This window comes from Ammodytes marinus, assembly GCF_949987685.1.
Source record: "Ammodytes marinus genome assembly, chromosome: 4".
NCBI lineage: Eukaryota > Metazoa > Chordata > Actinopteri > Uranoscopiformes > Ammodytidae > Ammodytes > Ammodytes marinus.
In genome coordinates, this window is record NC_137233.1 from 25,442,843 (window position 1) to 25,456,243 (window position 13,401).

The 13,401-nt window shown below is 46.4% G+C and overlaps 1 protein-coding gene across 1 annotated transcript in view; it reads left to right on the plus strand.

Annotated features, from left to right (window-relative positions):
* Positions 1 to 13,401, plus strand: part of magi1b (membrane associated guanylate kinase, WW and PDZ domain containing 1b) — a 133,747-nt gene that overhangs the window by 110,739 nt on the left and 9,607 nt on the right. The window contains 7 exon segments of the mRNA XM_080025451.1: positions 4,211 to 4,242; positions 4,678 to 4,722; positions 6,540 to 6,659; positions 6,661 to 6,793; positions 10,442 to 10,533; positions 11,269 to 11,461; positions 12,925 to 13,329. Coding sequence (XP_079881577.1) covers positions 4,211 to 4,242; positions 4,678 to 4,722; positions 6,540 to 6,659; positions 6,661 to 6,793; positions 10,442 to 10,533; positions 11,269 to 11,461; positions 12,925 to 13,329 — 1,020 coding nt within the window.

Sequence of the window (13,401 nt, forward strand, 5' to 3'; positions counted from 1 at the left end):
GAGGTTGAAATGTGTGTTTTCCATAATCTTTTTTCCCCCCATGGATGTTAGGCTGAAAGAGGGTAAAAACACAGAGTGGATCAGTGCCACACGAGATAGCTCTTATTGGGATAATGTTGGGTAAGTGAACCGACGGCTTGTAAATGCCTCCTGTCAAAAAGCACTCCACCGATCGGTGTTCTTTGAGGACACGCGCCGATAGACACAAGCCCAATCATGTGAACTTACCTAACCCATATAAACAAACTCGGTTACCGGCATACACATTTGTAAGGCCCTGTATAATGTGGACAGTCTTGAACACACCCATTAGAAGGAGATAAATGTTGGCGAAGGCTTCCTGCGCAGACCAAAGCAGGAAATCAATTCACTGTACGGGGCAGGAAGCGTCGTGTTTTTGCCCACTTCGCATTAAAAAATTCTGCTGACTTCACGTTCCAATGGCACCATAACGAACAGCATTGCAGTCCTGAAAAGCAATGATGGGGAGCAGGGGGCCGCCCGCTAGGTGCCCACCATTCACCTCTCTACTCATTGTTTTTGGCGTGCTGGAAAGCTTGTGCCAGTAAATCACTGCTTGTTGCACCGGGACTAGTAGGTGAGCCGCCCCCCAAACCCTCAGCGATCTCCTATGTCTTCACACCTCCATAGCTATTGAGCGGGTTGTAAATCTCCACCATTGCACCATCCTTTGTTTCTATGGCAATGCTCTGCAGATAATCTGCACTGGGGTCTCCTCTGGGTGAATCTGTGCATTGTGGGAGGAGGGGATTTCACCCCTGCCACAAGACAGGAGGATAAATTCCCTTTTGTTCTATTGATAATAAAGCACCATGGCTTTCCTTGCAAGAAACACTGTCATTTCTTCTTTGTAGAATCATCATTGCTGTCTATTTAGTCACATTGGTATGGCTCGCTCTGACATTTCATTTGACATGCACCCACATGGAGCAGGCTAAATAAAGCCGTACTCTGCAGGGCTGTCACATCATGGCTACTGATGTACACAGCTGGTAGGAGATTTCACTCCTTGGAGACCGTCTGTCAGCGCCCCACGGTCACCGGGCACTGTCGCCACGGTGACAGATGGACCTGCATGTTGGAAGCCATCACTCCTAGCCGAGATCTACCCACACACACACACACACACACACACACACACACACACACACACACACACACACACACACACACACACAGGCACTGTGGACAGACAACATAATCTGCTTAGTAATGGCTTCCGATTAGTGAGTGCTGTGCTGCCAGGTTGGTGCAACAGCCTCCTATCTGTTCTATCAGGGTACAGTACTTCTTGTCAACCTGTACCCAGTTCAGCCAAATACAATTAAATCCAAAGCACAGCTCCTTTTGAGAGCAGTTTCTGCTCCATTCATCTTTCCGGTGCCTAAGTGTCTGTGCTTTCATATTTATCACGCCTTATTTCCTGTGTTTGAGTCCACCATGCCTTGTCTTCACACACTGAATGTGTTGGAATTTAACCAGCTGTGGGGCTGTCACTGTGAAAAACAAGTTGAGTTCGCTGAAATTCACTGAAATGTTGCCTTAAGGCAGTGAAGCAAGACAGCTGTTATTCTGTCAAGCTTAATAAAAGTGTTGCTGCAATCCACAAATATAGGCCTACTTTACTTTGGCTTCATTGGAATTAATAATACACAGTTGATTTATCTGAATTCCTAAAAACCATACTGATAGTGCACATTTAGTGCCCTGTGGGGTTAACAGTCCTCTTATTATTCACTGTTAAGAAATGCAATGCTGCCACACATTTTTAGATTTAGTAAGCAGAATAAAACGAGCTGTGGGCCCCACAAAAGTCCTGCTCCATTATTTGAGAGCTTGAGGCGCTGAGGATTTAGCCAGGGTGCTCTCTCACTGAGCTTTCCATGGTGCAGGCCAGCCTAGATCACCCACTCGCCCACATCTCCCTTTCCTCCCACTTGTATGTAATTAGGACTGGAGGTTGGTCCAAACATGTACAATACCTTTTGATCTAGCGGCATCAAACACACAGTGCCCCCCCCACACACACACACACACACACCCATAGGACTGCTACTGCCTACGTTGACCCGTTCACAGCGGTGCCTTTTTGTTTGTTCAGTTGTTTAGCTCAAAGGTCTCACTTTAATTATATCTCATTTAGTAATGGTGCTTTTACAGCAAACGATATTGATTTTCAAGGTGAAATCGAAGAAGGACAGAGTATTAGGAAGACCTGAATCAACCCTGTGTCTGAGTCAGTTTATCGTCCACACGGGTGTGTCCGTTTTGTGTATGGGCGTGTCTGGTGGAGAGAGAGAGAGAGCATGTGTCGAGAGACCTTGACGGACAGCAGCATACAGTAGCAGATCAGTCGCGGTGGATAGATGAAGGATAATCAAACGCCATCCTCCTGACACATCGACTGACACAATACTTAGCCCAGAAAAAAAATACATCTGGATTGACAGTGTGCATCTGCTTACGCGTGTCATTTCTGAGGGGGGAGGGGTCAGGGGTGTTGTTACACGCTCCTGAATGAATGATTCCTATTGATTGAAAAAAAGGGGGGGTTAAAAGGGTAGTGGAAATAGATGTGGGGAAGGAGGAGAGGGAGGAAGGAGGGAAGAAAAAAAGCTGGTGAAGCAACACAGCATCACAGTTGGAGCTGTCAGTTGTGAATGAATCCAGATGTCTGAGAGATAAAGAAGACAAGCGTGTGTGTAAGATCTTATCCTCTCAGTTTCCCTAAAGGATTGACACACAATGGTGCCCCATTTTCTTAGATCAGACACCGCCTAGTCTCCCTCATGCATGTGTTACACACACACACACAAATTGTCTTCCGGAGATTTGTGTGGCTCATAATCCACTCATTACTGAATTCTTTCATTATTATCAAGGTAAATACACACCCTGAGTCTTGCATTCTCCCTTTGTTCTATGTGTTCCTTCCCCCTGTTTCTCATTTCCATAAGTTCATACAACTGTTTATTTCATGCAGAGTCAAGGGAGAGGGGGTGGGAGGAAGGGAACGAGGGAGGGAGTGAGAGAGGGAGGGAGGGAGGGAGGGCAGCGATGTGCTTAAGGAGCAAATTTCCCCCTGCTAGATCCAGGCTGTGTTAGCGTTTTAGTCATCCGTCAGTCGTTCTCTTGTGTGCTCGTCTGTGACAGAATAATATTTTCTGGTCACTCGCTCGTCCACGCAGAAACCCGTCTGTCATACCTTCACACCTACCTAGTACACTGCCATTAGTGTCGGAGCGCTGCGCGAAGCAGCCATGTGTTTTGTGTGTGTGCGTTTGCCTGTGCGTGTGCAGCTGCGTGGATGTTTACCAGCAATGTGGGGGTGGGAGGGAGACTGAGATGGAGAAAGAGAAAGAGAGATGGAGAGGGAGGGAGAGAGAGAGGGAGGGAGGGTTGATGATGCCGAGGTAAGAAAAGGGAGGGAGCGCAGTGTGCAGTGAGGTGAGAGAGAGAGAGAAAGAAAGAGAGAGAGAGAAAAAGGAAAAGGCAGCGGGAAAGAGAGAGACGGGGAGGACACGGCCAAACTGCCTATAGATGCTGGAGCCTTCGACAGCGGAGCGTGGCGCTCAGCGGACACAGGAAGATGGTCTCAGTAAGAGGGGAACTGACGGTTGCCTATAATTTAATGTTCAGTATCTTGGACTCCTTCTCCATGGGTAATGCTACGGCCAGGAAACTCCAGAGCAAGCGCTCGCTTTATTCCCTTCTCTTGCTCTTCTCTCTTTTATTCTCTGGCATAGTTTTGCTCTCCAGGATTCTGTCCTTTCGTCTTAACTCTCCCCCCCCCCCCCCACCCTCAAACACACACTCATTCACATGCGTGCTCCAGCGTTGTGTGTAGCCGGGGTCGCCCTCAGGGCTGGCCCCACTCTTCTGCTGCACCACCAGTCAAGCCGAGCGAGCGCTGGCCACGGCAGTGATGCAGATAGATAGATGGCGCTGCCTCCCCCACCCCCACTCCCCCCCTGCCTCCTCTTAACGCCAGCCGCGGATAGGCGAGCAAAGGAACCAAGCGAGGGAGAGAAGGGAGAAGGAGACGAGGGCTAGATGAGCACTGTTGTGACACTGTTTTGGAGTCTGTGTTGTGGAGTCTTTCTCCTTTTTTTAATCTGAACATGGACGTTGTACTTAAACTGCATTGGTAACCTTTTTTCTTCTTCTTCTTCTAATTTCTGCTTCACAGGGGTGGCACCTGCAAAGAAGAGCCCAAAACTGGTAAGTTGTTGTTTTCCTAATGTTTTTCATCTATCCCTTCACTCTTTTTTCAGTCCTCTATTCATATGGTGTATCTGTCCCTCTCTCACCTCCTCTCTAACTGTCCCTGTGGTGTTCTGATGTTGTGGGTCTGTTTGTAGACATTAGGTTCTTGGCTGTGAGGGGGAGGGTTGGCTGCTCCCTGTAGCTTCATATCAGCGCCCCCTCCTCTCTCTGGGACGAGGGGCTTTGATGCACAGCGTGCGCTGGGTTACTAATACTGTGATGATCGCATCGCGCCGGGTGCTTAGCTTGCGGTGTGAGGGTTGAATGTATGATCACAGCTGAGGAGAAGACTGCCTCATCCTGTGATATATGCAACATTAATGGAGGAGAGAGAGAGAGAAGCTGTACTGGTGTTGACTGTGTCTGACTGAAACATCTTTTTTTTTGCAGGATGATTATGATTTGGCTCCTCCGTACAGAGATTACACTAGGACGGTATGTGATGTCGTTGAAAGTTTAAGGGAGTGGGCTGTGGTGAAACTGGTGCTGGATATGATATAATGTGTTGAATGGTGATGGTATAGCATTCCTATAGCAGTTAATAGTGGTGATACGTTGGGAATGATAATAGTGTTAGAGAGTGATGTTTCAACGTAATGTGTTCTTGTAATAGGCTGTTTATGTGATGACTGTTGCTGATGGCAAAGCAGCAGGACTGAGCTGAATCTCAACAATCGGCGAGGATTTGTTTTCATTGCTCCAGCCCCTCCTCCCCCCTCCTTACCCGTCTGCTGTCTCCTTAATAAGTTATTGGAGCAGGAGTAACCAATGTAATAGAGCGATCTCTGAGCACAGAGGGACAGCCCAATGAATGCGGAAGGTCAGAGCTAATAGATCCATCAAGAACAAGAGATTCGTTTTCATCTGGATGGGAATAGGGTTTGGGATTTTGTCTGCATCAAACTGAGAGAACCAAAAGAAGAGAATGTTGGCTAATGGAGGCGCCATTTTCTTTGATGGGCTGAAAGTGACCAAAAAAAATAGTCCTTTTGCTTCCAGGGGGAAGCCATCAGACCCGAGTTCTGACTTTAGCGCCAAACATGTCCTGCGTTTGTGAGTAAATCTATGCATCCATTGATTTTCACTTCACCACACAACCCAGTGAGGTAACATCGGTAGAGTAAGCATTCCTAGCTGCTGGATCCACACAGCTCTGACTTCATATTTGTCGAAGCTCTTTAATGTCTGACAAGGTTGATGAATATAAACATGAATTGCAGAGGTGTAGGAGGCCCGAGTCACGGCGTAATGAGTTGGAATTTATTGAAGACAGAGCTGCCTGCACGTTGAAGGCCAAGCACTTTGATATTTGAGAGAACAGATAAGTTGCTCGCCTCCGCCCACATCCTGGTGTATTTTTGGTCCGTCACATCCAACGTACTGGGAGGTCACGTGATGTGAAGAGACAGAACTGCCGTCATTCTCTCTGACTGTCTTAAAATATCTTCCCTTTTTATCTTTATCACACGCACTTTCAGCAACCCTTTCCCCTTCACGGTTTTTCTTTTTTAAATCAGCGCAGTAATGATGGGGCTTTAAAAAAGTATATCGTGACAGGCTCGTATGGAAAGTTTTTTTTTTAAATTTTACTCGCAGTGTGGTGGTATCTGAGTTCAAGACTGTACGTTTTTGTAACCCTGCTTAAGCATCTTGAGTAGGTGCTTAAGTGCCCGTGTTATTGAGGGGCCACTGGAAATGTACAAGTTTTACATTTCTGGCTTCACCAGCAAAATCAAGAATCCCACGAAGGCTTTATTCGCCGTGAATTTCTCTCTCTATGCATCAGGGGCTGCAGCTCCTTCATTAATACATTCAACTCTGTTAAACAAAAGGAATAGGCAATGTACCCTTTTAAGATGAACTACAGTTTTTGTTTTCTCCCACAGCTGAATGACTTAATCATGAGAAACAAGTGTGGTCTTTTTCCCCCCTTCTTTGTATGCTAAAATAATCTTCTGAATAAAACAGATGGATTATTCTTCATGTTGAATAAGGTAGCTAAACAACAATGGTTGACATTATACCCTCTTCAATTCTGCTTCCTCTCAGCCCAAGGAGAAGCTTATCCAAAATTGTTATCCAATGCATTCAAATCTTCATGCCACTCTTCCTCCTTTCCCAAAGCCCAACCTCCATCCCTCTTGAGGGTGAACATGCAATAACCTTATATGTTTTTCTCCACCTACCTCCATCCTCACCTGTGCACTGATACAGTAGACTTTTAATAGTCAAATCTGCTCCCTCTCCAACAGCAATTGTCAAGAAAGGACAGTCAGAACAGCTCCCAGCATAGCGTGTCCAGCCACCGGAGCGCCCATACGGACTCTCCCGTTCACCCGTCCCTGGCGCCCCCCCTCAGCGAGAGCATCGCCCCCCCCGCCCCCTTCCCAGCCCCTGCCTGGCCTGCCTCCCCAGCAGGACTCCCCAGCAGCAGACGGGACCATCCAGAGGAAGCCAGACCCCTTTAAGATCTGGGCCCAATCCAGGAGCATGTATGAAAGTAGGCGTAAGTATATATGTTTTTGGTGGCGGCCTTGGGACTAGGGCTGCATGGGGGGCTGTTGGCTGCGATGATGGAGACCACCCTTGGTTTGTTTTAAATAGTACTGCACTGGTTTTGGAGCACGATTTGGGGATAAGAGATACGTCTTCTGCGTGTAAGTAACTGGGTTATATTATTTAACAAAAGTATCAAAGGGCTCACTTTTTCTGGGTTCCTGGAGAGGGATGTGGTCTCAGCTTGGTGTTTGGGGTGTTTTGTGTGGACTTATTGTCTAATATGCACTTCAGTTGCCAGTTTATTAGGTGTTGCTTGCTAAAAACACTACGTCTATTACAACGTAGCAAACCTCCTGCTTGCTCAGGACTAATGTTTAGCTTGCAGACATGAGAGTTGGTATCAATCTTCTGATCCGAGTCTCGGCCAAGAACAGAAAGAAATGTACTTCCTCAAATGCTTGAGTCATTCCTTTTAAAAGCACTTCTTCAAAGCTAAAAAGTTTGGCATTGATGTTACTGTCCCTTACCGACCAGCATAAGAAGAAGCATCAGTCTCTCTCTTCCACACGCTCTTGGTCCTTTAAAAAAAAGCTGCTATTAGATGCTGCTTTTGGGCCCAGCTGTCGCACACTGGCACCATTGACACACTTTTACACTCCACTGCCCTTAAGAAGACACATGGGCGCATAATTAGTAGCAACAGAGGAGTGGATGTCAGTGGATTGCATATATCCTCCATTCCTTCTTATCTGGCCTTGCCGAAGCAAAAGGGATAGCACCAATTAAAAAGAATAACCGTCCGCTTTCACGTAATGAGAGAGAGAGAGAGAGAGAGAGAGAGAGAGAGAGAGAGAGAGAGATGAGAGAGAGAGAGAGAGAGAGAGAGAGAGAGAGAGAGAGAGAGAGAGAGAGAGAGAGAGAGAGAGAGAGAGAGAGAGAGAGAGAGAGAGAGAGAGAGAGAGAGAGAGAGAGAGAGAGAGAGAGAGAGAGAGAGAGAGAGAGAGAGAGAGAGAGAGAGAGAGAGAGAGAGAGAGAGAGAGAACCAGCATTCCTTCTAGGGCTGAGAAACCTTAAAATCTAATCTCCGTCTTAGGCGCCACTTGTGGAGGACTTGCATTATTTTGATGCCAATGAAGACGGATTTGAAAGGAAGGGGCGAGTGTGGGCTACTGGTTCAGACGCCTGTAGGCAAAGCTGCTGTGGAGGGCTCAGAAGACAATAGTGTTTCATTTTCAAAAAGAGAAAAGCGCATGAAGGTGGATGTTAACATGTTTCCTAAGGTGATGGAGTCTCAACAGGAGTTTTTTTTATTTATAAATTGCCTGAATTAGTTTTCTCAGTGCAAATGTGTGCACAAAGGATAATAGATAGAGAAGCGTCAGAAACGTGTAAATGAGACGGGGATAGAAAAATGTTAGAACAAGAGAAAAGCTCAAGTGTGGGGAGATCAAAGAGACAAGAACACACAGGGAGTGACGGGTTGGACAGCTGACCTATAAGAGCGTTTGTAAATCCTTCCCCTTCCCTCACGCTGCATTGAGCTCTCATCCTAAAATCCCGCTGTGTGTGTGTGTGTGTGTGTGTGTGTGTGTGTGTGTGTGTGTGTGTGTGTGTGTGTGTGTGTGTGTGTGTGTGTGTGTGTGTGTGTGTGTGTGTGTGTGTGTGTGTGTGTGTGTGTGTGTGTGTGTGTGTGTGTGTGTGTGTGTGTGTGTGTGTGTGTGTGTGTGTGATTTTCTCCATGCAACATTCACTCGTAATGAAAAGTTCTGCCGAGATCAAGGTCTTTAAACAACAGCATGATGTGGTGAACGATTTCCAATTTGCCGAAAAAATCCCCCTCCAAAAGTAACTCGAACAGCGTTATTCTGCTCTTTAAAAAAATCGAGGCCAAGGCAGAAAAGAAAAAAATTAGCTTGCGCTTTAATGGACTTCATTTTTAATTATCGTAACTTGTCCCCACTTTTTAATTTCCTCTCTGTTTGAAGCATCCGGGCTTTGTTTTTCCTCGCTCTGAGGGGCTCACCACAGGGGCTGTCCATCTTTGGAACATATTGATAGATTCACGCCCAGTTGCCTCACAGAGGGGATCACTTTATGGATCCATTAATCGACGGGAGCAGCCCTCTGACCGTGTGGCTGACCCTCCAAAGTGCAGCTGCAGATTGCGACAGTTAGCCTTTGATTCTTCCTCTCTCTCTCTCTCTCCCACACTTCCTCCACATTGTGATAGATTGGATGAGATGGCAGCTTTTCCACGGGGGATTTGAACTGTTGACTGAAGGAACAGATTGGAAGCAGGCTGTTTACGCCTGCTGCCACCCGGCCTGCCTCTTGGTGGCTTTAGTGGCCTTGGCAGCGGTGGCCTTCTGTAGGAGCAAAAGGGGTAAAAGAATCCCCCTGAGAGGTTTGCTCAGAGGTGCATGTGTGTCAGCAGCTTACAACACAGCTGCGGCCATACAAATGCATGCCACATACATGCATATATTAATACATATACACATACTTAAAGCAAAGAAGCTGCTGTGTACTCCAGGATGAGGCCACACACATGGACGTCTCTCTCTCGCTCTCGCTCTCTCTCTCTCTCTCTCTCTCTGTCTCTCTCTCGGCTCCCTGTAACCCCCTTGAGGCTCTCCTCATCTCTGCTGCTACATGAACCATGAGCTGTCGTTCGCTGCAGTGCAATGCACAGCACCTTTTCTAGTGACAAGCGTGCGTGCACACAAACACACACACACACACACACACACACACACAAACTCACACACGCAATTGCTTCTTTCTCTTGCGGATGGGAGTGGACTGTGAACTAGCCATACTCTGCTCAATAATATATAGCTTATTTCAGCATGTATTAGCACCTCTGTCGGGGTGGGAAGTGCTCTCTGGTGCGTGGAAGTGTGGAGATGGAGTCGTGTGTCACATTTCATCACTTCCTAAAAGAAACAGTGAGGTCCATTGGAATAGTAATGTCCAGTTCAGTGGGGACGTCGCTGAGAATGATTTTTTTTTAAAGTCCAAAGAAAAAGAAAGCCATGCTATTTCAGACATCAGAGTGGAGTTTCAGCCCTATCATTTCTAGTTATGGGGCCGATGAATAAAGGCGCCGCTCTGCGTTCTCTTGGCAGCCTGTCTGGCTTTTTGATAGTTTCTTTAAGCTTTATAATACCTGTGCTCTCTGCCCAAAATAGATCCTTTTAATCTTTTGATGAATCGGTTGTTTGTTCTTTTTCCCAAAGTGTCATGCCAATTTGTTTTTGCAAAGTGCTATCTGACTGACAAAAACTTGACTGTGGTGGAGGGCTAAATTATTTGCATGTTGAGATAAGCAGGCGGGCGGTATGATTAGAAAAAAACAAAACAATGGGTGCATCCATTATGGCCACATCATCGCCTGCAGCCCTCTGTATATGTGTCGTTTAATTGTGTTTTTTTAATGTGAAGCGCTTTGTGACCCTGGTCTGCGAGAGGCGCTATATAAATAAACTTTACTTACTTACTTACTTACTTACTTACTCTTCATGACAAAGAGCATAACATTCTGACCAAGTAGAGCGCTATTGAGGGAGTTCTAATAAATGGTTAACTGTCTCATACTGGTGCGGGCAGCAACAATCAATGCAGAAATATTAACGGTGGTTACTTGATTTCCCAGTTCCAGACTTCCAGGAGCAGGACATATTCCTGTGGAGGAAGGACACAGGGTTCGGCTTCAGGATCCTGGGAGGCAACGAGGCAGGAGAGCCGGTGAGTCTCCCTCACACTCTTTCTGTCCTCTCAAAACTGATTCTCAATTTCTTCAATATTCACTATATGTTTGTTTGAAAAATATAAACCACAACTGACAATTTGGAATGTATTTTCCCAGCAATAACCTGTGTGGCTATCTATAGGGTTGTATCACCACAGCTGGTTTTCAATGTATCTACCTCCTGTTTGTGGTTCGGTTGGACTAACATAGTAAAACATCTTATTTTTAATTTCTAAATACATACACACTTTCTCTTTGATCCGACTACTGAATAAAAAGCCCACCCATCATTGCAATACTGGTTTCATTACTTTTTTAAGAGGTTTATGTTTTTTCACGGGCCTGCACTGTCTTTGAAGGGGGAAACAAATAATGACTTACTTGCGAGCTTGGCTCGGATGACTACTTTAGCAGGCTGGAAAGAAGAGTAAAGATGTAATAGGGAGGTTGAAATTGTACCAGACGTGTACTGCATGCCAACTTTATGCCAGCTGTGAAAGCTGGGCCATCTTTAAATGATCTTTTAATGTTTCTATGTATACCACACTGACAGTATATCTTAATTTAAAAAAAGATTTGTCTCCATTAAAGAGTTGTTTGAACTCTTCCCATGTATACATTCTAAAGATATATAGCATGTAGCTCTTGGCAGTCTTTGCCCATCTGTTCCCTATCTAGATGTGTTTTGATGATAGTTTCATAAGTGCCCTCCTTTGTCCTTTGTGTTACAGATCTACATCGGCCACATAGTGAAGTATGGAGCGGCAGACGAGGACGGACGGCTGCGGTCCGGCGATGAACTGACATGCGTGGATGGCACAGCGGTGGTGGGCAAGTCCCACCAACTGGTGGTGCAACTGATGCAGCAGGCTGCCAAACAGGGCCACGTCAACCTCACTGTGCGACGCAAAACCACCTACGCTGGTAAGAGGGAAGAGGGAACAGTCTAGCCTGTCAAAAGACCTGCTAACCTCCTGTCCAGAAAGTCAATGTTCAGCCACAGCAAGAGGATTCTTAATATATATTTATTGGCTAAAGTTCAAATACTTTCAGGTTTTGTGAATTATGGCAAATACATTAGAGAGACAAGGCGAGAGTGAGAACATTGCACCAATAAATAACTTGACGTTGTAATCCTTAAGATTTCAATCCTGATCAATACACTGCCCTTTACCATCATGCAACGAGAGACCACGATCCAATTTTTCTTTGCGCACGGCTTGAGTAGTTTTCCACCGACAACACAGCGCCCTATAAAGTCAGCCTTATTAGACATTTGGAGCTTGACGGCTCTGTCTCCTGCACATTGAAAACGTAATTGTGTTTCATATTATATCAGCTGTGTATTTGACTATTTAATGAATCCAGTTTTTGCAAAGAGAATCATAAAACCGTATCTCCATTTGTATCTGATTCCATTATGTAATTAAAGCCTCTGCTATTACGGCATAACAATATTAACTCGCTGAAAATGACTCTGTATATTATATCGCCGAGGGGCCCCATTTATATTCATCTCGGTTCCATCAGAGCCCCCTGGGACCTGTGCTTGTGCAGAGGGTTACCTTCCTCTGTAATAGTCTGGCTGTGTGTAAGGTAGGAAGCGCTGGCCCGCTACGCCCCCGTCATCACTGGCATTTAACTGCTCCGTACAGCTCCACTCCTCTCCTGGGCAGCCCATGAAGCAAGACCCATAAATATGATGGAGAGGGCGGTCAACCTTCGGCCCGCTGACAGAGCCCAGACATTAGTGCATCGCTGCTTCCCATCTCCCTCAGAGCGTCAAGAATACCAGGCGCCTTCCTTGGGCAGCTGTACAGGAAATGAAATGTGGAATGAAATGTCCAGATATACAACAGGCTGGGCAGCTTCTTTAAGTTCATCTTTTGTTCAAAACAGATCAGAGAAGAGATTGCTCGAGAGGCTCTTCTCCCCAAAGCTCTCTCACCGGCTTGTCTTTTATAAAATCAGCATAAGGTAGCTGTGCTAGGAAAGAGAAAAGTGGCCGTGTTTGTTTACTGTTGTTGTTTTTAATTTTTTAGATTGTGCAGATGGTGTACCATTTTTGCAGTGCTGTCATATCTTGACAGCTTTGTTTTTAATGTTATGTCTATCGGTATTATGCACCAGTCTCACTCTCTTTTATCTTCTGAATTTGTTACGTAACATCGGCTGTCTTCATCTCTATCTGTCCGTCTTCATTCTTCTCTTGATCTTCTCGTGAGGAGATTTTCACTGATTTTGACTGTCTCCAGAATCGCTGACTCCACCTTTTTTTTAAGTCTATCTCTCCTTTATTTCAGCTCTAATTCCTCTCCCTCTTCCTCCACTATATATTTGTGTTCATATCGTTCTCACTTTCTCCTCCTCCTCTGCCATCTCTCTAGGTAAAGGGGAGGGAGACGTGCCCCCGTCACCGGCGTCCTCCCACCACAGCAGCACCCAGGCCCCTAGCCTGACGGAGGAGATGGGGAAGCGCACTCCACAGGGCAGCCAGAACTCCCTCAACACGGTCAGCTCCGGCAGCGGGTCCACCTCCGGCATCGGCAGTGGAGGAGGAGGAGGAGGAGGGGGAGGTGGTGGAGGGGGAGGCCACGCAGTCATAACCGCGTCAGCAGCCACCAACAACAATGCCTCTCAGCCCCCCAACAACAACGCTAATGTCCCCACCGTACAGACCGTACCCAGTGGACTGCAGCCCTACGACGTAGAGATCCGCCGCGGAGAGAACGAAGGCTTCGGTTTCGTCATCGTCTCCTCGGTGTCGCGGCCCGAAGCCGGCACCACCTTCGGTAAGGAGATGTCAAACGTGATTGTTTAAAGCCTCTGGAAACCTGGGTTAAAATAGTAGACATCAATATATA